Genomic DNA, 27,747 nt, shown 5'->3' on the forward strand with positions numbered 1-27,747 from the left:
TGGAGACCGGGGTCCATGCACACTCACTAACTAAAGCAGTACCCACAGCTCTCAGTGAATTTCTGGAAGGACGAAACGGGTATGTGCTCCTGCTGCAGCCTCCTATGCCCGCTCTGGCTTTTACCGTTTTTAGCTGTTCTAACAAGGCCAGTGGTTGTGGACTTCCTAGGAAGCGTTCAGACCTCCACAGCACCTGGAGTTTGTAAGCAGAAGCCTATGTACTGTGGGGAGAAGTGACCCTTGTGAGCCAGAGGCCCAACTCCTCAGGCTCAGCTTGGGGATGATGTCATCCCACAGTTCCTGCCCCAGGGGACCCTCTGGCACAGGTATTATTGGGCTGAAAACATCCCAGAGACATCATTGGGTTAAAACATTTTCTTTTTCTTTGTGGTGGGGATGAAACCCAGGGCCTCATACACAACGGGAGAGTGCTCTGCCATTGGGCCATGCCCTAAATGTGTCTCAGTAGGAAAAGGAGCCACAGGCTCAGAGATGTCCTTGTGGGTATTTCACAGTGAGAGCCCAGCCCACCCTGACCCCATGTGGATACAGTCACATAACTGAACTCAACTGTAGATGACCATGGACAAAGGGACAGAGGGACAGTCCTCATGCTGAAGTAAGCAGGTGGATTGGGGCCTGCAGTCCACAAAGCCCCTGGGACTGTGGCCAGGCCCTGAAGGCTCTCACATCCACGGCCTCCTTGATCATTGTCACTGAGCCAAGTATTCTTGAGAGCAAGTGAGAGGGGTAAATGTCTCAGAACAACTGGAAACTCTTTCTTCCCATCACAAAACAAGGACCTACTGTCCGCTGGCTTCTTGGACCCTTGTGGAGACTCAGACAGAAAGAGTCTCTGCTAACAAGAGTGGCGGGGCTGGGGCCAGGCAACCCTCTCACCACCACAGGTTCGGTGGCTCCTCAGCCACTCTGCTTTTAAACAAGGTGATCTCGTCCAGGTGCACCATGGGGACATCTCGGATGACATCTGTCAGGCCCTCGTGGAGCAGGGGGAAGATGACGACGTTCAATGCGGGCCTCTCAGCCTGGAAACTGAACCAGAGATCAGCCATTAACAGGTGACGCAGCTCAGAAGGTAAAGGGCTCGGGGGGGCCACAGGAGACCCTGGGTTCAGTCTCTAGCACACATGCTTCTGATTCTACTTAAGTCATCAGAGTCCTAGAGCCAGAAAGTAGAGAGGAGGGAACTGGGGCTGGGGCTGGGGCTGGACAGTCAGTGTATAACACATATGGAACATCTGTCTGGAACATGAAGGGTTCAAGAACAGAGAGTAGTGATGAGTACACACACTGAAAACAGTGATGGGGCCGGGCAGCGTTGGGCACACCTTTAATCCCAGCACTCAGGAGGCAGAGCCAGGCAGATCTATTTGAGTTCCAGGCCAGTTTGGCCTACAGAGCAAGATCCAGGACAGGCACCAAAACTACACAGAGAAACCCTGTCTCAAACAAACAAACAAAAAACCAGTGATGGGCTGGAGAGATGGCTCAGGAATTAAGAGCACTGGCTGCAGCTAGGCGGTGGTGGCGCATGCTTTTAATCCCAACGCTCAGGAGGCAATGGTAGGTGGATCTCTGTGAGTTCGAGGCCAGCCTGGTCTACAGAGTGATTCCCAGGACAGCCAGGACTACACAGAGAAACCTTGTCCAAGAACCCAGGTTCAGTTCCCAACACCCAAATGGTGGCTCACAGCTGTCTATAACTTCAGTCCCAGGAGATGCAACACCATCTTCTGACCTCTACAGGCACCAGACACACATGATGCACAGACATACATGAAGGCAAAACACTTATGCATATAAAATAAAAGGAAAATAAAAGGAAAAAGAGTAAACAGTTACTGCCAGGCTGGGTATGCTCAGTGGGTAGAGTTCCTGCCTAGTATCCCTGAAGCCCTGGGTTCGGTCCCCAGCACTTTATTAAACAGGTATATTTTTGTAGCCCCACTACTCAGGAGATGGAGGCTGCGGGTCAGAGGTTCAGGTCATTCTCAGCTACATACTAGGTTTGATGCCAACCTGGGCTACAAAAAACCGTTTCAAAATAAAAAACAAGCCAAGTGTGGTGACACATACATTTAATCCCAGCACTCGGGAGGCAGACGCAGGGGATCAAGAGCAAAACTCACTTGGGGTGAGATGAGGGGCAGGGACACCCAAATGCTCTGCTTGGCCTGATGGTCAAGTCACTTCTCTGCCCACAGAGCTCCTGTCAGCAGGAGCCCCAAAACTGGAAACACCTCACCCCACTGTTCTTAAACATTCCCTTGCACTGTTCCATAGGAGACATCAGAAAAGGTGGGGGTGCAGACCAAAGCTGGGGAGGGCACAGGGTAGATGGTGCTGTACCCACACAACCTAACCACCCTCAAACCAGCACTGGCTGACCGGAGCAGCAATGTGACTTGACTCTGTACTCATCTGGAAAACTGGAGGCTCTGGGAGGACTGCAAATGACTCAGTGGTTACTGACACTGGCTGTCCTTGCAGAGGACTTGAGTTGGATTCCCAGCACTCACATGGCAGTGCACAACCAACCATCTGTAACTGCGGTTCTAGGGGGATTCAGCACCTTCTACTGGTCTCTGCAGGTAACTGGACCCACACGGACATACACCGATACACAAGCACATAAAGATAAAAACAACTGGAGGCTCTGGAGTAGGAATAGAAGCCCCAGGTCACATCACCTTTGGCTCCACACCCAGATGTCAGACTACCTAAGGAAACACCAGACAACACTTTCCCATCTGAAATAGCCTGTGGCCCCAGACAGACACCTCATGTCCCTCACTGAGCCCTACATGCTGCCAATGCTACAGTGGGCCCAGGCACCCAGGCCATCTTCTCCAGGCCTCACAGTTCACAGTTCCTGGCTCCTGAGCATGCTCCATGGAGCTGGAACTTAGCAGTCACTTGCTCAGTATCCAGACCACAGTTCTCCCAACCGAGACAGCCAACATAGACCCATGTGGCCAGCTTGCCAAGTGGGAACATCCCAACAGCCAGCTCTAGAGCCATCATGGAGCAGTGTTGAGGCACGAAGCTTCCCAGATTCCAACTGCCTCCTACAGAAGATGTGAAGGCTACAAAGCAGTGCAAAGCCCATTCTTTTTTCTTTTCTTTTTTTCTTCTCAAGACAGGGTTTCTCTGGGTATCCCTGGCTGCACTGGAACTCACTCTGCAGATAAGGTTGGCCTGAAACTTGGATATCCGCCTGCCTCTGCCTCCTAAGTGCTGGGATTAAAGGCGTGCACCATCCACCATGGCCAGCTTTTTTTTTTTTTTTTTTTTTAAGTTTTTGAGACAGAATTTCACATTTCATGTTTCCCAGGTTGGCCTCAAATTGTGATGCAGTTAAGGGTGACCTTGAACTTCGGATTCTCCTGACACCACCTTCCAAGTGCTGGGATTATAAACCACTATGCCCACTTTGTACCATGCTGGGATGGAACCTAGGTCTCTGTGCATGCTAGCCAAGCACTATACCAACCGAGCCACATTCCCAGTCCCTAATCCATTCTTGAAAACTGACATGCTCTCAATGTTGGCCAGACTTAAGCAATCTCCTGTTCCACCTGAGAACATTCTCTCCTCTGCATGTCTGCAGACCAGACACAGACCTGATGCAGACCGAGCCATTTTCCTGGCATGGAGAGTCACATCTGTGCATTCTGCCTTGAGCATAGCCCCTGGGGCTGCCATAGGCCAGAGCTTGCCAGAACACAGCAGCAGAGGACAAGTTGGTAACTATGGTTCTGGCAAGCTGGGAACTTACAAGGGGCACAGTAGGGGCTGGGCAGCCAGTTGGCCTCTCAGGGCCATATGTCCCAACAGACAGCCACAGACCACAAACACACTTTAAGACCCCATGTGGGAAGGCAATACCAACTGGGTCTCAAGAGAGAGTGGCATGGGTACCACAGTGGGCAGCAGACCTCTGTCACACCAGCCCGAGAGGAACTAGAGAACAGTGCCTCCCACTCAGGTTTGGGATTCCTGAATCTTTAGGATGGAGGCTGCATGACCCTAGCACAGGCCTCTGGGCTTACAGATGTCAGGTCTGCATGCTCCAGGGAAGCAGTGGCTCTGCCCTAGCCTTCACTGGCTTGGCTACTGGCTGTGGTTGTGCCAGGGGCTATCATGCATGCTCCTGAGCTTGGGCTCTGATGCAGAGAAGAGGCAGGACCTGGAAAAATCCTACACAGGATTTAAGCCAGCATGCCTGGGCCATGTGGAGGCGCTATGAAGAGCCTACAGTAGGCAGAATGTGAGGAGGGAAGTCGGGAAGCCCGTCTCAAAACCACTGGGAAGACGGCACTGGGGGGGACAGCAGGTAATATTTACCTACATCACAGCCCACCCAGGGAGGGCATGGAGCCGATCTATCACCGAAAGGTTCCGGTTGTGCCTGGAAGATACGACTCACTAGAGACAAAGTGGGAGAAGCTCACTTAGGGTCTCAGGACTGGTGAGACATGCGCAGGCTAGACCTCAGCCATGCCACAGTGACCAGCCCTCACTGCAAACCAAGAGACCAGGTGACACAGGGTACCCCGTCCCCAGGGCTAATAAGGAACAGGCCCAAGGAGAGCCCAAGACTTATGGGGCCTCCTTGCTTGCCAGGTCTGAGAAATGGCAGTGAGAAAGAGGAGTACAAGATGGGGTCAGCAGACGGCCATATGCCAGGGCCCAGACGCTGATGCCAAAGTGCTGCAGCGAGACACCAGTTAGCAAGGTGGCCACACACAGAACTGGCCAGTACAAGTTTCTAGGAATGATAGGAATATGGACAGAGGCAGGGATGGTGCTGGACAGGTGTGTGTGCCTGAGGCCAAGAGCAAAGTGGAAGGTCTGGGGTACTGGTAGGAACTCGGATAAGCTGGGCAGACACACTCCTCTGCTCATCATCCTGGGAGACCACAAGTCCCCAGGGTCCATCAGGAATCTCTGTCACTGAGTCTGGTCCCCAGACACTGAATTCATACAGGGACAAAGAGGTCCAAATAGGGGAGGGACATGCAGAAGAACATAATCCAACACCCAGGGGGGCTGCACGGTGCAAAAGGTGAGAAAAGGAGCCGGCAAGGCGGTGCATGCCTGTATTCTAGCACTGGGGAGGTTTAGATGTCAATCCCCAGAACGGCACCAGACGCATGAAATACCCTGGGACATGGCTCAGCTACAGATATGCACAGGCCCAGCACAGCACACATCTAATGTGGCAGCATATGCTTGTGATACCAAAACTTGAGAAGTAGAAAGGGGAGGATCAGTAGGATAAGGTTATCCTTCACTCCATTAGAGGTTAGCCTGGGATACACGAGACCTTATTTTAAAAAAAAAAAGACATGGGACACAAAACATGGAGAAAAGTGAAGTCCATGACACTGTGTGTGTGACATTAGACACAGAGGCAACCTAAATCCAGTTGCTTCCTGTGAGGTGGGGGGAATCCAAATCCAAACCCCAAAACATGAAGAGCCTGAGCTGCAGTCTTGGCATCAAAAACAAAGACAGCCAACACAGGAGGGTGAGAAAGAAGCAACTGCCCAGGGACCTGAGGCATGCAAGCAGCCTAGCATGGGGACAGACGCAAAGGGTGACCCTGGAAAGAACTAATATTTCCCCAATTATGGAAGCAGGGAAGAAGGCCTTGTTGGCCGAGACCTCCCCACTGTGCACTGAGGGGGTCACAAAGCATGCAGCAGCTGGAGGGGGTGCTCAGTGCTTCCCTGAGCTCTCCAGGTGACAGAAGAAGAGCACTGGGGGTTGCTCCGTGTGGCTGAAGCAGGAAATTTAAGGCCAGCCTGGGCTACCCCAAAGGTGGTATGACGTGCCTATAATCTCAGCACTTAGGAAATGGAGGCAGGAGGGTGAGAAGCTGAATGTCACCCTCAGCTCCACAATGAGCTCCAAGCCAGCCTGGGCTACAAAAACCCTGTCTAAAGAGTTCTTAAACTAAACAGACAACAAAAGCATCAGGAAAGAGCGCGGCCGCCCTGCTTTTCACAAACACCCTGGGCACCGAGTAGCTGGCCACTGAGAGCAACACTGCCACCTGCTGGACCACGGCAGCAGAGCACCCTGCAAACTGGGCCTGGATCAGGACTCAGCACTTACCCTGAAGAGCTTCTCACACCAGCCGACAGCTCCCTCTCCCTTGATTTACATTTTCTTAAGACAGGGTCTCATGTAGCCCAGGCTAGCCTCAAACTCACTATGTAGCAGAGGATGACCTGAGTCCTACCCCACCAGCCAAGTGCTGAGATTACTAGCATGTGCCAGTACATCTGCAGTACTATAGAGATTGAGATCTATTTATTTATTTAGGTTCATGTATATACGTGAGCCCACATATGTTTATGTGCACCACATGTATACAGGTGCCTGAGAGGCCATGAGAGGCCAGGAGGTACCCTGGAACTAGTGTTTCAGGCAGCTGCAGGTGTGAGCCACCTGATCTGGTGGTGCGTCCTCTGCAGGAGCAGTAAGCACTCTTAACTATTGAGTTAACTTACTCAACTACTTAACTACTCTCTAGCCCTATGCTGCAGGAACTGACCCTGGGTTTGCTGCCTGCTAGGCAAGCATTCTACCAACTGAGCTAAACTCTCAGTCTCTTACTTGTTTTTTAAAATGGTCTTGTTGTATAGCCTAAGCTGGCCTTGAACTCACTATGTAGCCCAGGCTGACCCAAACTCCCTATTCCGCCTCAGCCTTCTGAGTGCTGGGATTCTAAGTTTGTAGCATCAAGCCTAGCTTCTTTCTCCCTTCTAAGGTGCAGTTCTGTCCTGCATGCTGCCAACTGGCTCCAGGGCTTCCTGTCTCAGCTCCCTCATCTGTAAGCTGTAGTTAATACACTATTCCTCAGGACGCCTGTGATAGAAGGACAGCTAACTCCTGAAAGCTGTCCTCTCACCTCTACACACGTGTTGTGGCATGCACACCTGTCCTGCAAACACACACAAAATAAATAAATGTACAAATGTAATACAAAATTTAAGTACTGACAGTCCATTCTGGTACCTGATAAAATGACCAAAAACATGGATAAACCAGGGGAGCCAGGAGGAGGTCTTTCCCATGGTGGCATTTCAGTAAGCGGAACAAAGGGAAGACAGAAAACAAAACCATCAGCAATGATCAGGGACTGTGCTTGTGCCCCCAACGTCCTCGTGCTGAAACCCTAACTCCTGACATGCTGCTAGCCAAAGGGATGAGATCTCAGCTCTCCAGAGGCAGAGAGGCAGAGAGGCAGAGAGGCAGAGAGGCAGAGAGGCAGAGGCAGAGGCAGAAGGAGCCACAAGTTCGAGGCAATCTGGTCTGCACAGTGAGTTCCAACCTAGCCTGGGATACAGAGAGACCCTGTCTCAATAACAAAAGGTGACACTTTCGGAGGTCTGAAGGCAGAGCCTTCACAATGATGAGGTCAGGATCAAGAAGTCCCTCCCAGGCCCACATGAGACACAGTGAACTAAGACTTTGGCTTCTAGACCCAGGATAAACTCTGTAGCTGAGGCTAGCCCTGAACTCCCAGGATCCTTGTATCTCAGCCTTCCAAGTGGCTGAGACCAGAGGCTGAGTTCCCTGCAGGAGGCCAGGCCCCCTGATCATGCTGCTGGGATCTGGTACTCCATCTCCCCAAAGTTGCTACTGGGCTGAAGACACTGGGTCCTGGGGACACTGGTAACCATCTAAGACCTCCCAGCCACCAAAAGACCATGACAGACCATGCTACTCACCTCCGGAGGAGCGACTGCTGCAGGCTCTTGCAGGTGATGAGGGATTCTCCAGTGAACATGTGACACACGACAACATGCAGGCAACGGGCCATAAAGGCCAGTACGGCATCCGGCTGCAGCGTGCCACTTCGAGACACCAGGCACAGGCGCTGCAGAGATGAACACTGGCCCAGTGCCTGGAAGAACTGTGCATTGGCGTTGAAATAGGGCTGCTCCAGCCTGCGGAGAGAGGGGTGTGAGTGCCAGGGACTTGGATCTCCCAAGGAGATCTTGACTCCAAGGATGAGAAGTGGCTAGTCACTGTCTACAGACCCTGCCAGCATGAACTGGCTCAAGGCCATCTGCCTTCCTTCCTCAGGATGCTCTCCCACCCCCACACTGTCATACCTGCTGGCCTTAGGACTCAGGACAGAGCAGCTGACGAATGCAGGAGAAAGTGGGGGCCCAGCAGGCCAGAGTGGTGGGGAAGGGGCAGAAAGGAAGAGAGCCCCTCAGGGCTGCTGAGGTCAGCATCTCACCAGCCCAGGGCACAAGCCCCACCACGCAGGCTCCACGGAAGGATCACTGCTGTTCCTAGACACGATGAACAGACCTCTTTAGGCCATGGAGGTGGCCGTGTGGCTTATCTCCTTCACCAAGGATACCAGTCACCTACACTGTCTGTAGAGCCCCAAGTGACACACATTCACATTGGAATTTTGATTCCCTCCACCCTTTTAAATTAAAAAGATATTTGTTTATTTGTTTATTTATTTATTTATATTTTATACGTATGTGTGTGAATTCCTGCACGTATGTGCACCATGTGTGTGCCTTGTACCCAAGGAGGGCAGAAGAGGTGTCAGATCCCTTAGAAACAGAGTTACCAATGGTTGTGAGCCACTTGTTTCTGGGAACTGATTCCAGGTCCTCTGCAAGAGTACTATATGCTCTTAACCACTGAGCTACCTTTCCACGGCCCCGCCCTTTTTCTTATTCCCTTTGGTTAGTGTGATGTCAGATTGAACTCAGGCCCTTAAGCATGCTAGCCTGGCTCGACCACTGAGCTACAACCCTAGCCTTTCACATATTTTTTCTATTTTTAATTGTTTTCCCCCTCAAGACAGGGTTTCTCTGTGTAGTCCTGGTTGGCCTGGAACTCGCTCTGTAGACCAGGCTGGGCTCCAATTCAGAGATCCACCTGCCTCTGCCTCTTAAGTGCTGCCATTAAAGGTGTGCTGCACCACCACCACCACCACCACCACCACCACCACCACCGCCTGGCTTTTCGCAGTGCTAGGAATTCCTCCACTGAACCATACTCTCAGCCCTTTAGTTTTTAATCTTGTTTTTATTCTTCCAAAATTTTGCATATGCCTATCATGTATATTAGTTATTTTCACCTCTCAATTTATATTTTGAGACAGGATTCAGTGGTCCTCCTGCCTCAGCTTCCCAAGTGCTTCTTGGGTGTGAAAGTGGCAGGAAGGAGGGGTTCAAGGCCCCTGGAAACCTTGAAGTTACCAGCAGCAGCCTGTGTGTGTGTGTGTGTGTGTGTGTGTGTGTGTGTGTGTGTGTGTGTCTGTGTGTCTGTGTGTCCTCCCCCTCCCCAATGCTTTCAACAGCAGGGGATGGAATCCCAGTGCCAGGCAACAGCTGTCACCTCCACCACTAGATGGCAGCATGGACTTTCACTGCAGGCCTAGGTGTCTCTAGGCCAACTGAGTTACAGTGGCAATGTGTCCTGTACATACTTTTAAACCGTTTCCAACTCGACAGCCACTTACAGAACCCTACCCTGAAAGAAGCCATGTCACAGTGTTTAGCCTGTGTGAATATACTATCTCTCTCACTCTCCAACTGTGGGACCAGTGAGCCCTGACCCTCTCCCCTGTACACAAGGCTGGCCAGCACCCAGGATGGCTGGGAAACTGACCTAATGGAGGTGTCAGCTGAGGGTAGACAGGGAACAAGGACATGGGATTCACCCAGATCAGACCTCATCCTAACTCTGACCCTTCCCAACTGGCTCAAACTACCAGCCAGCAAGGATCAGACCTCTCCTTGCCATTCAGCTCTCTGGGGTGACTATACCCATCCTCTCTGGCTCAAGAGGCTGATGTTGCACTCTTAGCCAGGCAGGATGAGGAAGAATGAGAGCTCAAAGTTGTTCCTGAGACTGTGCCAGCCCTGGCTCAAGTGGTTCTCTTGCTTCCGCCCAGGCAGCCTAGGGTGACTCAGGGTAATACCCCGCCTCCAGTCGTGGGAAAGGTGGCACCCTTTTCTGCCTGACACGTGATCCTCTCACCATAGAGGTGTGCCCCAAACCCACAGCCAGAACAACCTGTCCCTGTGGTACCTCCACCCCACAGGGAGCCAGGCTGGTACAAGCTCAGGTTCATGGCAGGCTGCAGTGGAGGTGGTAGCAGGTGAGCCTGGGATTCCTGGGGCTGCCATCAGAAGACTCCCCCAGAAAGTGCAGGTGCCCCTACAGCCCCCACAGCCGCAGAAAGCAACTCCCGAGCAAACAAAGCCTCCGGAGCCTACAGCTAGCTCCCGCCACCTGCTGCACCATCTCTTTGCTCGCCCGCCTCAGAAGGCAGTGATCCAGAGGAATGGGGCCATTTGGCTGTTCTGGAAGCCTGTGTTTGTTCAGAACAGGCAGTACCTCACACAGCAGACGGTTCTGTTGCTGTGGGCACAGGCTGGAGCCTGGGTAGAGATGCCACTATGAACCGTGATCAAGCTCTTGGGAAGCCTACAAGACAAATTTAACCCCAGTCCTACAGGCCTCCTATGATGCACACATGGTCCTAACTCTGGAGAGGATGCCAGGTCCCAGGTACAAACCAATACAATAGCCCAGGCTGGCTTGGAATACACAATCCTCTGAATCAGCCTCCCTGCACAACAAGTGTGCACCACCACACCTACTGCAAAAACACAAGGCTTGAATGGACCCATGAAAAACAAACACTGTCAGCAAGACAGAAAAATCTGGAAAGACCTTGGCTTTGAAAGAGTCAAAGTCTCACCTGGTACCCTTGAATTCAGAAAACTGTCCCAATCACAAGAAGTAATCAACAGCAGTGGCCTAGCAGAGGGGTTATCTACCCAATGTATTCTCTGATCCACCTCGTCTTTCTTTCTTTTTTTTTTTTTTTCCCTTGAGACAGTCTCATGTAGCTCAGGCTGGCCCAAATTATGTAGCTAAGGATGATCTTGAACCTCTGCCCCTCCTCCCTCTGCCCACCTCCCAATGCTGGTTTTGCAGGTGTGTGTCACCACACCCAGTTTGTATGGTACTGAGGATGGAACCCAAGACTGAGCTACATCCCCAGCCTGTACCTGTGATACATTTGCCGTTCTGGCAAACAATGATCATGCACTAACTGGCTTCAGGAAGGATCAGGGGTGTAACAGGACAGGCACAGGAAGACACAAGTGTGAGAGACACCACAAAGGAAGCAGTGAGGAAATGGAAGGCCTGGTGACTACAGGGAGCGGCAGATGCAGCCAAGGAGGAAGGCGTCCATCTGTGTGCCTGGGAAAGGTGAAAGGCAGATGTGGGAGAGGGAGGAGGGGTGGCTGCTGTAAGAGCACGTTCCCACTACAGCCACAAAGTTTCCTCTTAAGGCGGAGGGGGACCCAAGGCTTACATCAACTTCGTCTTGTTTTTATTGTTGTTAAAATAGGGTCTGTATAACCCAGGCTGGCTTTAAATTCACAACAGAGCCAAGGATGAGCTTGAACTCCTGCCTCCACCTCCTAAGTGCTGAGGTGACAGATAGGCATGCAGTCACAACATCTGGTTCTTTTTTTTTTAAGTGTGTGTGTGGGGGGGTCCTGTTGTTTTTGAATACAGGTCTCATTCTAGCTCAGGCTGACCCTGAACTCAAGGGAATCCTCCTGCCTTAGCCTCCTGAGTTGGGGGATTTTAGCCATATGCCACCACAATCAACTGACTGGGACCTCTAAACTAGGAGAGTAAGAAAGCTCACAGGAAGTTTCCCAAAGCAAGTATAGCCAGAAGGCACAGGACCCATACACATGGACACCCAAGCATGGACACCAGCTCTGTCGCAGAGACCTCCTGAGCTGAGATCAAGCTGGAGCAGCAGGGCAGGTGACCAGAAAAGACAGAGGCTTCAGACCCAGACAGCCTTAGCATGGCTCTGTTCCAAGGAGGACAGGAAGCAGAGCTCACAGCCTGGCTAAGCAGCTCTGGAAGGTTCTGGGCCATGAGCAACACAGGACCTGCTGACTTCCTGTCACACTCAAGCTAGGGGATCGAGAGGCAAAGGATACGCCCTGTCCTCCCTTGTGGATCCTGAGACCAAGCGAAGCTCTGGCTTAGATTGATAGGTGAGAGGCTTCCTGCTTTAGATTTGACATCAGCATCCATGGATATTGTGGGAGAAAGGTCAGCTTTGTGCCTGGCCCTCAGCACAGCTCCTGTGCTGGCTAGTTTTAGGTCACCTTGACACAAGCTAGAGTCATCTGACAGGAGGGACCCTCAATTGAGAAAATGCTCCCATGAGGTTGGGCTATAAGCAGATAAACCTGTAGACCATTTTTTCGTTTTTGAGGGGTTTTTTTGCTTTTCAAAACAGGGTTTCTCTGTGTAGTTTTGGTGCCTGTCCTGGTCCTGGATTTCGCTCTATAGACCAGGCTGGCCTCAAATTCAGAGATCTGCCTGGCTTTGTCTCCCAAGTGCTGGGATTAAAGGCATGTACCACTGCTGCCCAGCTGTAGGGCATTATTTTTCAAAATTAGTGATTGATGTGGGAGGGCCCAGCCCACTGTCAGTGGTGCCATCCCTGGGCTGTTGGTCCTGAGTTCTGTAAGAAAGGAGCAAGCCAGTAAGCAGCACCCCTGCATGGCCTCTGTCTCATCTCCTGCCTCCAGGTTCCTACCCTATTTGAGTTCTCATCCTGACAGGGATGTAGAAGTATAAGCCAAATAACCCTTTTCTCTTTAAGTTGCTTTTGGTCATGGTGTTTCATCACAGCACTAGCAACCCTCAGACAGGTACCAAAGAAGCAGTAATTGTACTAGAGACAGACATGTACAAATCCCTTTAGGCTAAGATATGACTTTGTGGCCTCAATGTTGCCTCCACCCACCCACCAACAGCTATGGACTGGCGCAGTCCTTAAGTCCTGTCCCTTCTTGCCTGCCCAGAGGCAAGAAGGTGTGTCATTATATGGTGTGTCCAGCGTAAACCTAGTATGGTGGAGCACCCTATAACCCCAGCATTTGAGAGGCAAAGGCAGGACAATCAGCAGTTCTAGTCATCCTCAGCTACACAGGAAGTATGTGTAGGACACATGAGACCTAGGACACATGAGAGCCTTTCCCAGAAGGAGAAAAGGAATGCTTACAATTGAAGAATGATAGGGCACTCCTGTGATCCCAGACGCTCTGGAGGTTAAGGTAGGAGGATCAGGAGTTAAAGGTCTTCCTGGATGACAACAGTGAGCTCAAAACAAGCCTAAAGAACTTGTTTAAAACACGGTAAAATGAGAGCTGGGGACAGAGCTCCATGGTGGAACGAGTCCTTGGAATACGCAAGGTCCTCACTGATCATGGGGGTACATGCCTATAATTCCAGATGGAGTGAGACCATAGTTAGAGACAATCCTGGGCTAGATGAACCTATCTAGAATCTATCTCAAAAATCCAAGGCAAAGTGACTCACACCTTTAATCCTAGCACTCAGGAAGCAGAAGCAGAAAGATCTCTGAGTTTGAGGCCAGCCTGATCAACAGAGAGCTCTAGGAAAGCCAGGACTACACAGAGAAACCCTCTCTCAAAAGCACAAATAAAAAGAACCAAAAATCCAAGGACTAGGAGGTGTGGCTCAGTGGTAGAGCACCTGCCTAGAATCCCCCAGTGAGGGGCTGGGGGTGTGGCTCAGTAGTAAAGGAACAAGACCTTCGTTCCATGTTCTATCCGCAGCACAAGAGAACCTTTTTTTTTGGTTTTTCGAGACAGGGTTTCTCTGTGTAGTTTTGGTGCCTGTCCTGGACGCCGCTCTATAGACCAGGCTGGCCTGGAACTCACAGAGATCCGCCTGGCTCTGCCTCTCGGTGCTGGGATTAAAGGCATGTGCTACCACCACCCGGAGAACCTTTTTTTAATGTAGGGTCTCACTAATTAGCCCTGCTTGGCCTGGAACTTACTATGTAGACCAAACTGCCCTCAAACTTGCCTCTGCCTCCTGAGTAGTGCTGGGATACAATAGAACTTTTATCCTTTAAATGTTGGATGATGACAAAAATACCCTTTACTTCACAGAGTGTTTCAGCATGAATCCACTCCACAGTTGGCTCTGGAAACACCTGGAAATTTTGTACTAGGAGTTTAACCCCTCAGGGTCTTGCCAAGTCACCCAGGCTGGGCTCAGACTCACTCTCAAGGACAATGGCCTATGTTTTCTATTTCCTCCCACTTTTCAGGATGGGTCCTGCTATCCTCCTCAAGGCCACCACTCCCAAAAGTCTGAGTTTACCCTGAGATGATCTGTCTCCCATCTTGCCTGCTCTTGTCTCCACCAGCAGCAGCAGCTCCCAGCAGAAGCTCTTCAGCACTCCTCTGCCTGGCCCTCCTGCCCCATCTCTCTCCCACCCTCCTCCAGGGGCCTGGCTGCTCTGCATCAAGGAGGTTTGAATACACTGTCATCTCTCTGTGCTTGTGCTTTTGGCTTTGGTGAGAAAGGGTCTTGCTAATATAAGCTGCCCTGGAACTCAAGCCTGTTTTCCTGCCTCAACCTTTTCTGGATGCTGGGATGCCAGGACTACAGGTGTGCTTGCACTCAATGAACATTTCTAGAACCCCAAGGCTTGTGTGCACATGCTATCAGACATCCCCTCCACCTTAGTTAAAGCTCCTAGCCAACTGCTACACACACTCCAAGAATTACTGTGAGGGTGCTTGGGAGACAGCTCAACTGGTAATAGTGCCTGCTAGTGGGCTGGAGATATGGCTCAGTGGTTAAAAGCACTGGATGTTCTTCCAATAGGACACAGGTTCAATACCCAGCACCCACATGGCACCTCACAACTGTTTGTAACTCCAGTTCCAGGGGACCTGACACCAATGCACATAAAATAAATCATATAGTGATTGCTAGCAAATATTAGAAACTGAGTTCAACTGGGCAGTGAGGGTGCATGCCTTTAATTCCAGCACTTGGAAGGCAGAGCCAGGCAGGTCTCTGTGAGTTTGAGGCCAGCCTGGTCTACAGAATGAGTTCCAGGATTGGCCCCAAAGCTACACAGAGAAGAAACCCTGTCTCAAAAACAAAAACAAAAAGAAACTGTGTTCAAATTCTCAGCAACCATGTAAAACCCAGATAGGCCACCCCAAACTCCTTGGCCAGCCAAAATGATAAGCCCCAGTTTCAGTGAGACACCTTTTCTGGAAAAAATCAGGTGTGGAACAACAAGATGGCTCGGCGGGTAAAAGCACTTGCTGTGAGAGGCTAAGACCTACATCAATCTCAGAGCCATGTAAAGGGGGAAGGGCAGAGCCAACTCCACATGTACACTGTGCAATGTATCCCCACATATACACACCACACACACTAATAATAATAGTAATAATAATAAAATTTGGGGCTGGGTACAGTGGAGCACACCTTTAATCCCAGCACTCAGGAGGCAGAAACAGGAGGATCTGTGAATTTAAGGCCAGCCTAGTCTATATAAGTTCCAGGCCAGCCAGAGCCACATAAATCTGAGTCACAGAGTCTCAAAAAATGGGGGGTATGATGCTGGGACGTAGTGGCACACGCCTTTAATCCCAGCACTCGGGAGGCAGAGGCAGGCGGATCTCTGTGAGTTCGAGGACAGCCTGGGCTACAGAGTGAGTTCCAGGACAGATGCAAAGCTACACAGAGAAACCCTGTCTGTCTCTCTCTCTCTCTCTCTCTCTCTCTCTCTCTCTCTCTCTCTCTCTCTCTCTCTCTCTCTCTCACACACACACACACACACACACACACACACACACACACACACACACACACTGGGGGGTATGGGAGTGGGAGAAACGGGACACAGCACTGGAGAGATGGCTCAATGGTTAGGGGCACTTGCTGCTGTTCCCAGAAGACCCAGGTTCAGTTCCCAGTACCCACACCTTCTGTAACTCCAGTTCCAGGTGATCCAACATGCTTTTCTGGCCTCCACAGGCACTGTACATATGTGGTGCCACAAACATGCATGCAGGCAAAACAAACACATATAAAAATAAAAGTAAACAAATCTAGAACAATTTTTTTTTTTAAGATCGTAAGGTTGTTAATGAAGTAGCACTATGTGGAATACAGGAAGCAAGGACTAAGTTTGAGAAGTGAACAAGATGAGAGGCTAAGCTCAGGATACTCAGGATCGCTGCCTTCCACACCTCCCATGGTTCTGCTTAACTACCATGACCCTAGTTTCCTGAGGCCATTCACTGCAGACACTGAGGCCCCTCCTGCCTTTGATCTCCAGAACAGGCCTGTGTTGGCTCTGAGCTCCACCTTAACAGGCAGATTGCACATGCAATTGCATTAATTGCACATGCAAACTCCAGAAGCCTCAGAGAAGCCTGAGGTGGTCTACTCTTCACCCCTCAGGCCCTCAGCCCCTCGCAACCTTAGCCCCTCACCTCAGGTCCTCAGCCCCTCACCTCAGGTCCTCAGCCCTCACCTCAGCCCCTCAGCCCCTCACCTCAGCCCCTCAGCCCCTCACCTCAGCCCCTCAGCCCCTCACCTCAGGTCCTCAGCCCTCACCTCAGGTCCTCAGCCCCTCAGCCCCTCACCTCAGCCCCTCAGCCCCTCAGCCCCTCACCTCAGGTCCTCAGCCCCTCACCTCAGGTCCTCAGCCCCTCAGCCCTCACCTCAGCCCCTCAGCCCCTCACCTCAGGTCCTCAGCCCTCACCTCAGCCCCTCAGCCCTCACCTCAGCCCCTCAGCCCCTCACCTCAGGTCCTCAGCCCTCACCTCAGCCCCTCAGCCCTCACCTCAGCCCCTCAGCCCCTCACCTCAGCCCCTCAGCCCCTCACCTCAGGTCCTCAGCCCCCACCTCAGGTCCTCAGCCCCCACCTCAGGTCCTCAGCCCTCACCTCAGCCCCTCAGCCCTCACCTCAGGTCCTCAGCCCCTCAGCCCTCACCTCAGGTCCTCAGCCCTCACCTCAGGTCCTCAGCCCCTCAGCCCTCACCTCAGGTCCTCAGCCCCTCAGCCCTCACCTCAGCCCCTCAGCCCTCACCTCAGTCCCTCAGCCCTCACTTCAGCCCCTCAGCCCCTCACCTCAGGTCCTTCAGCCGCTTGCAGTGCTTCAGCATGTCGGCAAGAGCAGGCATGTACACCACCTTCCCCATCATGCCCAGGTTGGCCAGCGACAGAGACTGCAGCTGCTGGCACTGTAGGCCAATGCTCACTAGTCCAGAGCCTGTCAGCATGCCTGGCAGTTGGGCTAGTGTCAGGTGCCGCAGGAAGGCCAGCTGGCCGATGGCAGCCACCTCTGAGTCCCCCACGTTCTGGGCCCGGCTGCAGGGCGGGAGGGAGTTGCGGATGGCAGGCTCATTGCGGGGCATGGCTGAGGAGAAATTGGACCCAATCAGTTCCAGATGCTCCAGAAAAGGGAGCTTCTTCAGCAGAGACCAGAACACAGAGGCAGGCTGGGGGGTCGACTGGCCCAGGAAAGGGTTGGGACAGGTCTGCACCCCAATGCGCACCTTCTTGCCAAAGCCACGGGGCACCGCGTGCATAGCTGGCGGGGCAGGCGCACGGTCAGGCCTGGGTGCTGAGTCCGCCACAGAGCAGACAGGCAGGGAAAGGGAACGCAGGTGGCAGAGCCGGGCCAGGAGCTGGCAGAGGTGGCGGCCCAGGCCGTCGGAGCTGTGGTGGTGGGCAGCTGAGAGATTGAGGTGGTGCAGGTTACAGCAGGACTCCACCAGCGTCTCCAGGATGCTGCTGTCAATGTCATCCTCTGCCTTACGGAGCAATGAGTCCGCAGACAGGCAATGCACACAGCCACTGAGGTTGAGGCTGGCCAGGCTGCTCAGGTCCTTCCCCCCATTGATGACCCGCTGGATCAGGTGACCGCCTGACAGTGTACACCGGCTAAAGCTGAAGTAGAAGGGATTGTTGAATTTCATATGCTGGAGGAGGGTGGAGCCATTCAGCCATGACTTGGGCAGTTGCAGGGCATCCAGGGCCACGTTGCGGGCCATAGAGTCCAGCAGGTTCTTGGTGGCCCCACTCTCTGCGAAGCTGCCAGGGACGGAGATGAGAAAGGCATGCAGGTTCTCGGGAGTACGGTCACTAAGCACAGCGAGGTAGAGCCGCACCACCTCCTGGTTGATGTAGCCCGGAGCCAGGCGTGCGTAGAAGACACGCAGGTTCTGGTAATGGGGCACGTTGCTCTGGCCCACCATGAGCTGGCCTGAGAGGACAGCACCCTCACGTGTGCGGTCCAGGATCTCAAAGTAGAGCAGCAGCTTCTGCAGGCTGGCACAGCAGGGCACCACACCATAGGACGGTGTGAAAAGTGTCTGCTTGAGCTCCCGTACGCGGCTCAGCGTGGCCTTGCACTCGCTGCTCAGCTGGCTGGCATCGAAGCCAGGGCTCACATCGATGGCCAGCGAGCGCAGGTGCTGCAGGGCTGAAAGCACCTTGGACAGCCGCAGGGAGGTGAGGTGGCAGCCAGACAGGTTCACCTTTACCAGGCTGTGACATCGGGCCACATGCTCAATGGTGGAGCCAGACAACCAATAGCAGCCTGCCATGTTCAGGTGCTGGATCTCCCGGCCGATCTCCTTCACCAGCTGCCTCACCTTATCCTCACTGGCCTGCAGGATGGGGACAGGGCAGAAGAAACAGGTGTCCACGGCTACTCCCCACTCTTGCCCCAAGAAAAGCTGCCTGCCCTTCCTCTCCCATATACCTGTCACTGCCAACAGGGAAGAGACCCCGTGCCCAGGAAGAAAAAGCAGAAAGATGTTCACTACCCAGGCCTGGTGGCACATGCCTGTCATCTCAATACCTGGGAGGTCGAGGGAGGAGCATTACAAGTTTAACACCTGTCTGGACTACAGAGTTCCAGGCTAGCCTGGGGTACACAGCAAGACTCTAGTTTTAAAAAGAAAAAATAGTTGCTTGCTGAAAGCTCTAACTGGGGAAGGAGAGGTGGTTGAGTGATATGTGCTACTCTTCCAGAAGGCCTGAGTTCAGTTCCCAGCACCCACATCAGGTGGATCACAACTGCCTGTAACTCCAGCTCCAGGGGAATTTGATAACTTTGGCCTCCGTGGGCAAAAGCACTCACATGGATACACACATACATTTAAAAATAACTAATTTTACCGGGTAACGGTGGTGCGTGCCTTTAATCCCAGCAGTTGGGAGGCAGATAGGCGAATCTTTGTGAGTTGGAGGCCAGCCTGATCTACAGAGCGAGTTCCAGCACAGTCAGGGCTGTTACACAAAGAAACCCTGTCTTGGAAAAACAAAACAAAACAAAAAAAAACCTAATTTTTTTTTAACTATATATTTTTTGTTTTCTCTCTCTCTCCCTAAACTGTTGTTGTATTTTTGCGGGGGAAAGGAAGGGTTTGAAACAGGATTTCTCTGTACAGTCCTGACTGTCGTAGACCAGGCTGGCCTCAAACTCACAGAGATCTACTTGCCTCAGCTCCTGAGTGCTGGAATTATAGGAATATGCTATCAGGCACACCTATCTGGTTTTTTTTGTTTTTTGTTTTTTTTTTTTCAATTTGTTTTTGTTTAAGATAAGGGCTTATTAAACTGGTCTGAGCTATGATCACCTGCCTCAGCCTCCTGAGTGCTGTGACTACACGTGTAGCCTACCGCAATGGGCTTGTGTCTCAGGTCAATCAGAGACTTACGCCCTGAGCAACAGAGGGCAGCCCTTTGGCAGCCATGTCCACTGTGCCGCCCACTGTGCGGACCTTCTACAATCTGTCCTGCGGTGCAGTAACTCCATCCTAGGGTGCCTATGGAGAAGGAGGCCTCCCGCTGACCCCTGCATCTGGGGCCCAGGCTCCCTCCCTCCCAGAACTATATCCACAGGCTCTATGCCTTCCTCCATGGCACACATCACCTCCCCTTTTCAATCCTGGCTCTGTCACTATATCGTAATGTGTGACCGTTCCCGGGTACACAGTTTTCTGTACAAACATCATTACCACCAGCCCCCACAGGCTGGCACCTAGGTCGATCCTGGCTTCCCACCCACACCTGCCTCACCTGGTAGTCCTTCTGTAGCAGCACAGTATGCACCAGGCTCTTGTCCAGGCACAGGGCTGCCAGTTTCCGGCAGGTACGCCGCACATTGAGAACCAGGTCTGTGCTGGGGACATGGCTCAGGATATGCAGGAGAATCTCATCTGAGAAGCCCAGCAGGTGGGTGTCACCCGCTGCCTCTGCAGCTGTGGGGGCAGCATCGTCATCGCTGGACATGTCCTAGAAGTTAGGGACAGCAGAGGGAGGGGGTGAATCAGTCATTAGATGCTAGCTGGACAAGCAGAAGGACCTGAGTTTGGACCCCAGCACCCACATAAAAACCTGAGAAAGGTAGCATGTGTCTGGAATCCCAGCGCTAGGGATTCATGAACAGGAGGATCCTACCCTGCCCCCATAGCAGAAAAACTTTACCAACTCTTCACTGAAGGGTGAAGAACAGAGTTCCCAGAATCCCCTTAGAACTGCAAACCAGGAGACAAGGTGATAAAGAACCTCTGATGGTCACTTTCAGCCAACTCCCAAATGTTCTGGCTTTTCCTAGGTGTTAAAACAGCTTGCTGTATAGCCCAGGCTGGCCTTGAACATGGTGCTGGCAATATACCCATGTACCAACACTACTGGCTCCCGACAATCACTTCTACTCTCTTTCCTTCCTTCCTTTTTGACAGTGTCTCATGTAGCCCAAAGTGACTACAAACTGGCCAAGGATGACCTTGGACTCCTGATCATCCTGTCTCTACCTCCCAAGTGCTAGGATCACAAGAATGCACCACCAGGCCGAGTCTCCTCAGTGCTTGGAATGGAACCCAGGGCTTCATGCATGCTAGACAAGCACTCTAGCCAAGCCACATTCCGGCCCTCTACAGCCTTTGCAGGTGACCAACATACAGTGCATACAGGCCCCTGAACCACAGCCTACCCTCCTGCCCCTCTGCCTCCAGGCACAGCTACCCGAGCAGGAGCAGACTTTACACAAGACACTTGGGAATTTGAACAAGTACATGCTGTACTGAATTTTCCCTCTTCTTTTTACATTTCTGTATGTAATACTGTGTGTGTGAGAGAGAGAGTTGGTGAACAAGTTCCCGTGTTGAGTCAGAGAAGGGTGGGAGATGGAGAGAGAGTGTGTGTATTGGTGCACAAGTGCCTGTGGAAATCAGAGAAGGGTGGGAGAGGGAGAGATTGAGTGTGTGTTGGTGCACAAGTGCCTGTGGAAGTCAGATGACAATTGGTAAAGTTGTGGAAGTCGGTTCTCTCGTCCACCATGTAGGTCTCATAGAACTAAGGTTGTCATGGCTGGAGAGAGGGCTCCAAGGTCACAAGTGCACACTGCTCTTGCAAAGGGCAATTCCCAACACCCACGTTGGGTGGCTCCTGACTGCCTGTAACTTCAGTTCCAGGGAATCTGATGGTTTCTGTGGGCAACTGCACTCACATGTAAATACCACAAAACAGACTCACAAATACATATCATCATCATATCATCATCATAGCCAAGTGGTGATGGCGCATGCCTTTAATCCTAGAACTCAGGAGGCAGAGCCAGGTGGATCTCTTAAATTTGAGGCCAGCCTGGTCTACAGAGCAAGTTCCAGGACAGCCAGGGATACACAGAGGAACCCTGTCTCAAAAAAAGAAAGAAAGAAAAAAAAAAAAAGAAAAGAAAAAAAGACACCACAGCCTGGGTCTGGAGCATGACCCCAGCTGCCACCTTTGGGGCTCCCCACACTCAGGGTGGGCATTTGGTGGAGAACCCTGGGTGACACACCTTTTGTTGCTTTCTGGTCTCACTATGGAGCTGGCAGGCCTGGAACTCCCCATGGTCTAACCTCGGCTTCCTGAGTGCTAGGACTACAGGTGTGCACCAGCACTCCTTTTTTGCAGAAGGGTGTGGTGATAGAGTGTGCACCCTAATAAACTTTGCCTGAAGACCAGAGGACAGAACAGCCACGAGATTAAACACAGAGGTCAGGCAGTGGTGGCACACACCTTTAATCCCAGCACTTGAGATCTCATGCCTTTGCTTGGGAAGCATGCACACCTTTAATCTCGGAAGTGATATAAGATGTGGTGAGACAGAAACTAAAGGCTTCTTGGCTGAAGCTTTTTCGGCTGGGGCCTTTCAGGTGAGGACTCAGAGGATTTCAGTCAGAGGATTCGTGGAATTGACACGGTGAGACGTGGCAGTGGCTTGTTCCTTTATCTCTCTGATCTTTCAGCATTTACCCCAATATCTAGCTCTGGGTTTTTTATTAAAAGACCTTTTAATAAATTCAATTAATAAATTTAAATAACAGAAGGGTTTCCTTGTTTACACATGTGTGTATGTATATGTGTGTGTGTGTGTGTGTGTTGTGATGTTGTTGTGTGTGTGATGTTGTCATGTATGTGATGGTGTGAGTGTGTATATGGAAGCCAAGGTGGACAAGGACTGTCTTCCTAAGTCTTTATCATATTTTTCTAGAGCTCATCTAGACAGGCCAGCCAGCAAGCCCCAGGGATCCAACTGTCTCTGTTCCATCAACGTGGGATTAGACCCACAGACACCCACCACCCTGCTTTGCTTTTTCTGTGGGCTAGAGATGCAGACTCGGGTCCACATCTGCACAGCAAGCACTTTACTGACTAAGTCATCTCCCTAGATCAAGGATTATTTTTTTACTACCTAAGAGGGAAAAAAGCACAGAACTAGGCTAACTTGCCTCCAGAGGACAGCAACTCTATGCCATGCCCACCCTTCCTTCAGACACCAGGCTCTGGCCAGGATTTACTTGTGGCAACTTAACCGGAACGCAACTGGCTTAGAACTATGACACTCCAAAGCTGGCTAGGGAACTTGGAAAGCTAAGCATGGTGCTGCACTTCTGTAATCCTTCAGGCATAGGTGCACACACACATGCAAACACAGAAAAACAGAAAAAGAAAAAAAAAACTTGAAAAAATTTTTAAAAAGGCTCGGATGCCAAGATGTGGCCTCATGGTTCACTAGGCTGACTTAGGCACTGCCCCTGGGATACACTGATTCTATATGCTTCCAAATGGCTCCTTCTCCATCTGAGCCCAAAGCTCTGTTCTCAACTCCAGCCCCAGCCAATCTCTGCTTCACTAGATCATGCATTGTCTCAGAGTAAAAAATGAGGCCATAAGTTAAGAATTACCCCATGCATCTGTATGATGGCACACACCTGTAATTCTAACACCCAGGAGGATGAGGCAGAATTATAAAGTAAAGGCCAGCTTTGACTACACCCATCCCAACAAAAATCAAAAAGGAAAGAGAAAAGAAGAACTACCCTAGGGCTGGAGAGATGACTCAGAGGTTAAGAGCACTGGCCGCTCTACCAGAGGTCCTGAGTTCAATTCCCAACAACCACATGGTGGCTCATAACCATCTATAATGAGATCCGGTGCCCTCTTCTGACATGCAGGCATGCATGCAGAATACTATACACAATAAATAAATAAATAAATCTTTTTTTCCCTAGAGCTGAGGACCGATCCCAGGGCCTTGTGCTTGCTAGGCAGGCGCTCTACCACTGAGCTAAATCCCCAACCCCAATAAATAAATCTTAAAGTTTAAAAAAAAAAAACTACCCTTCAGGTTTCCAACAACCTCTTCTCTCCTGAGTTCTCCTTCCAACCTGGATTTCAGTGCTGGGTTCGTCAGCACGACCTTGAACTGACAGTCTCTCTTGTTCTTTGGGGAGATGGCTTAGTAGTGAGGAGTTTGCCACACAAGCATGAGCACCTGAGTTTGGATCCCTGGCACCCTTGTAAAAGACCCGGAGAGGCCAGGTGGTGGTAGTGTATGCCTTTAATCCCAACACTTGGGAGGCAGAGGCAGGTAGATCTTCAAATTTGAATCTTCGAGTTCAGTGGTTTGAGTTCGAGACCAGTGAGTTCCAGAACAGCCAGGGCCACACAGAGACCCTGTGCCCAAAAACAAACCAACCAAAAATGTCGACCTGCAGCTGTAATCCTAGTAATGGGGAGGCAGACACAGAAGGACCCCTGAAGATGCCTGAACAGACAGCCTAACTCAATCAGTGAGGTTCAGAGATTTTGTCTCAAAACTGTAAGGTGAAGGAGCTGGAAAATGATGGCTCAGCTGTTCAGAGCACTGGCTGCTCTTATAGAGGACCCAGGTTCAGTTCCCAGCACCCACGTGATGGCTGACAATTACTTATAACTCTGCTTTCAGGGAATCCAACACCTTCTTCTGATTTCTGTGAGCACTGCATGCACACATGGTACATAAACATACATGCAAACACTCATACACATTTAAAAAAAAAAAGGTGCTGGATGTGGTGGCACATATCTTTAATCCGAGTACTTGGGAGGCAGAGGCAGGAGGATCTCTATGAGTTAAAGGCCAACCATAATCTACATAATGAGACCCTGTCTTAAAAATAATTAAAGTCAGGCAGTAGAGGCATACACTTTTAATCTCAGCACTTGGGAAACACAGACAGGCAGATCTCTGTAAGTTCGAGACCAGCCTGGTCTACAAACTGAGTTCTAGGAGACCTTTTGTTACACAGAGAAACCAAATTAGTAATAATAATTTTTATTAATTAATTTACTTAGTATTTATTTTTGGTTTTTTGAGACAAGATTTTGCTGTCTAACAAAGGATTTCCTGAAACTCCCTTTGTAGACCAGGCCGGCCTCTGCCTCCTGCCTCCTGGGATTAAAGGCATGCACCACCACTCCTGGCTTTAAAAGAGAAATTTTTTTAAGGGAGAGAGTGACTCTGGAAGACACCCAAAATTGACCTCTGGCATCCAGAGGTGTGGCCTCCACAAGCACCCACACACATACACAGACAGACAGACACGTACGCACGCACGCACGCACGCACGCACGCACGCACGCACGCACAAATAAGCCAGACATGGTTGTGTGGATCTATTGTCCCTGCTACTTAGAAGGCTCAGGCAGGAAGATGGCTTGAACCTGTAAGTTTGACAGCAACCCAGACAACACAGCAAGATCTAATTTCAATGGCTCAAACCTTACTGGCTGGCTGTATTGCCCACTCAAGGAAGGGAGGGGCTTCTGAGTCAGAACTCCACAGGACCACATGACCAGACATGCCTAATTCCTAACCCATACAACTCCTAGAGAGCTGCTAACACAGCAGTGCTCCCATGGAACTGTTCTTGCGGGAGGTAAGTGTTATAACACTCTCCTTTCTCACTCCTCTCTCATTAATCTGCAGCTGGACCACACACTCTTCCCTGTCAAGTGAGGAGACACTTCTGGGCACAGTTTCCTTCAAAAGAGAAGCATCCAACAGACCCCAGCCATGTTCTATCTACTCTGGAAAACATTTGATAGTCTCCCTGGATAAATGCAAGGAAACTCCTAAAACTTAAAAGTGTGCCCAAAGGCCAGCAAGATGGCTAAGTGAGCAAAAGAGCTTTGCAACACAAACCTGATGACCAAGTTCAAATCCTGGAACCCACATAAAATGCTGGATGCACCGGCCCACTTCTGCCGTGCCAGCCCTGCTACAGCAAGACAGGAGGAGGAGACAGGAGGATCAGGAAGAAGCTCAGAAGCCAGCTACTCTGGAGCATGCACCATGGTGGAAACAACACAGGGGAAGGCAGGAGCTGGAAAGGTTAGAGGCGACTACTGCAGTCTCAGAGGACCTGAGTTTGGTTCCCAGCACCCACATCAGAGGGGCTGACAACCACCTATGACTCCACCTCCAGGTGCATGAGATCCTTCCGGCCTCCTCACGAATTTGCACTCATGTAACCACACCCACACAGTTATACATTTGTATACATGATTAAAAATAAGTAATTGAAGCCGGGCGCTGGCGGTGCACACCTTTAATCCCAGGACTTGGGAGGCAGAGGCAGGCGGATCTCTATGAGTTTGAGGCCAGCCTGGGCTACAGAGTGAGTTCTAGGAAAGGTGCAAAGCTAACACAGAAAAACCCTGTCTCGAAAACCAAAAAAAAAAAGTGAAATGCAAGAACCAACTCCTGAAAGTGGTCCTCTGAACTCCACATGCATGCCATGCCATGAACATGCCGGTACTCATACATACACACTAATATAATAAAGTGTACCCATAGGTGGGAGTCCTAAGAAAGAACAAATATAAACTCAGATGGGCAGGCAGCAACAGAAAAATAGCCAGATCCTCCACCCTTCCCCCATACTACTGTGTGCAAAAATACTGTACACCCATATAACAGGACTCAGTGGGATTCTCCAGAGAACCTAGATCAGAGAACTTTGGGGTCAGACCTAAGCCCTATCACCCTTCCCCACACCACAACCAGGCTCCAGAAAGAAGTGGGCTGCACTTATGCTGACAGAAAAAAAAAAAAGGAGCGGGGGCTGGGGATGTGACTGAGTTGGTAGAGTGCTTGCCTAGCATGCACGAAGCCCTGGGTTCCATCCTCAGCTTGGCATAAAACCCCGCGTGGTAATGCACATCTATAATCCCAGATTACAGAGGCTAAAACAGTAGAATTGCTGTTAAGTTCACGACTAGCCTGGGCTGCACACTGAGTTCCTGGCAAGTCTGAGCTACAGAGTAAAACAAAACAGGAGCAGAAGGGGCAACGTCCCGGAGCTGCGAAAGCTGAGCCAACGCACAGGGAGATGGGGGAAGGCCTAGAAATTCAGCAGGCCACGCGAAAAGCTCCACACTGACCAGCGGATTGTGAGCCTGGGAACAGGATGGGGACATAAGAAGGGAGGGCCTGGGAGAAGGGGAGGAGAGGGCAAGGATGGGCCTTGGAGCAAGGCCAGGGTCGGGAGGGAACACCGAGGGGACCCCAGCCGCCGGGGCGGGAGAGGCGCCGGTCGTACCTCTCCGGAGCTGGCCGCCGGAGCTGCAGCCTCGCAGTCCCCCAGCCTGCCAGGGCAGGGATGCTCGAAGCCGGCACCGCCACAGCTCCACAGAAACCCCGGTAAGGGGCGTGGCTGCGCCTCACTTTCGGCGCCCCTCAACGTACTTCCGCTGGCGCCCGGATGGACAGGATGCTGCCGCCATATTGGGTGTGGCGTAAGTACTATCAGGACTAAAAGGCACCCAGAAGGTCACAAATGACTGGTCACTAAACTACGTCGTCAGTCTCCTGCTGTCACTCCAGCTCGCTTCTAGCTTGTAGCCTTTGCATTTGCCCTCCACGCAGCACACTGCGCTCCAAGCCATCTGTCAGAGCACTCAGGCATCCTCCATAACCATAGCAACCTTCAGGCGCACACGCTCCTGATCTTGACCCTCATTTGTGTTATAATTCTCAGTAGCTCATTGCACCATCCGACTTTACTATACATTTTTTTGTTTGTTTTGAGACAAGTTCTCAAGTGTAGACCTGGCTGTCCTGGAATTAGACCAGGACCTATGTAGACCAGGCTGGCCTGAAAGGCACAGAGATCCTCCTGCCTCTACCTCCCCTCTCTGCCTAGGCCACTATATATATAATTTTTATTTTTACTTTTTACCGCTACTGAGGATTGAACCTCATTCATGTTAAGTAAGTGCTCTGCCGGTACTCATCCCCCATAACTAAGCAGAGTCTCTGACCAACACTGTTCTTTGCATGTCATAACACTGAATAAATATTTGTTGAATAAATTACTTTCCCCACAGAATTTGCAGTTAAAAATGGTTTACTAAGGCAGAGCCAGGCAGATCTCTGTGAGTTCGAGGTCAGCCTGGTCTACAGAGTGAGTTCCAGGAGAAGCACCAAAACTGCACAGAGAAACCCTGTGT

The 27,747-nt window shown here is 51.2% G+C and overlaps 1 protein-coding gene across 1 annotated transcript; it reads right to left on the reverse strand.

The window, feature by feature from the left end:
* Positions 1-360: 360 nt before the first annotated feature.
* On the reverse strand, positions 361-26,987 carry Fbxl18 (F-box and leucine rich repeat protein 18). The gene is made up of 5 exons (XM_006992673.4): positions 26,838-26,987; positions 20,002-20,217; positions 17,041-18,584; positions 7,767-7,985; positions 361-1,053 (listed from the first exon to the last, which is right to left on the reverse strand). Exons 2-5 carry the CDS (start codon positions 20,212-20,214, stop codon positions 897-899), a joined length of 2,133 nt encoding a protein of 710 aa, XP_006992735.1. The 5' UTR covers positions 20,215-20,217; positions 26,838-26,987; the 3' UTR covers positions 361-896.
* Positions 26,988-27,747: the final 760 nt, after the last annotated feature.

This window comes from Peromyscus maniculatus, chromosome 23, assembly GCF_049852395.1.
Source record: "Peromyscus maniculatus bairdii isolate BWxNUB_F1_BW_parent chromosome 23, HU_Pman_BW_mat_3.1, whole genome shotgun sequence".
In the NCBI taxonomy this organism is placed as follows: Eukaryota; Metazoa; Chordata; class Mammalia; order Rodentia; family Cricetidae; genus Peromyscus; species Peromyscus maniculatus.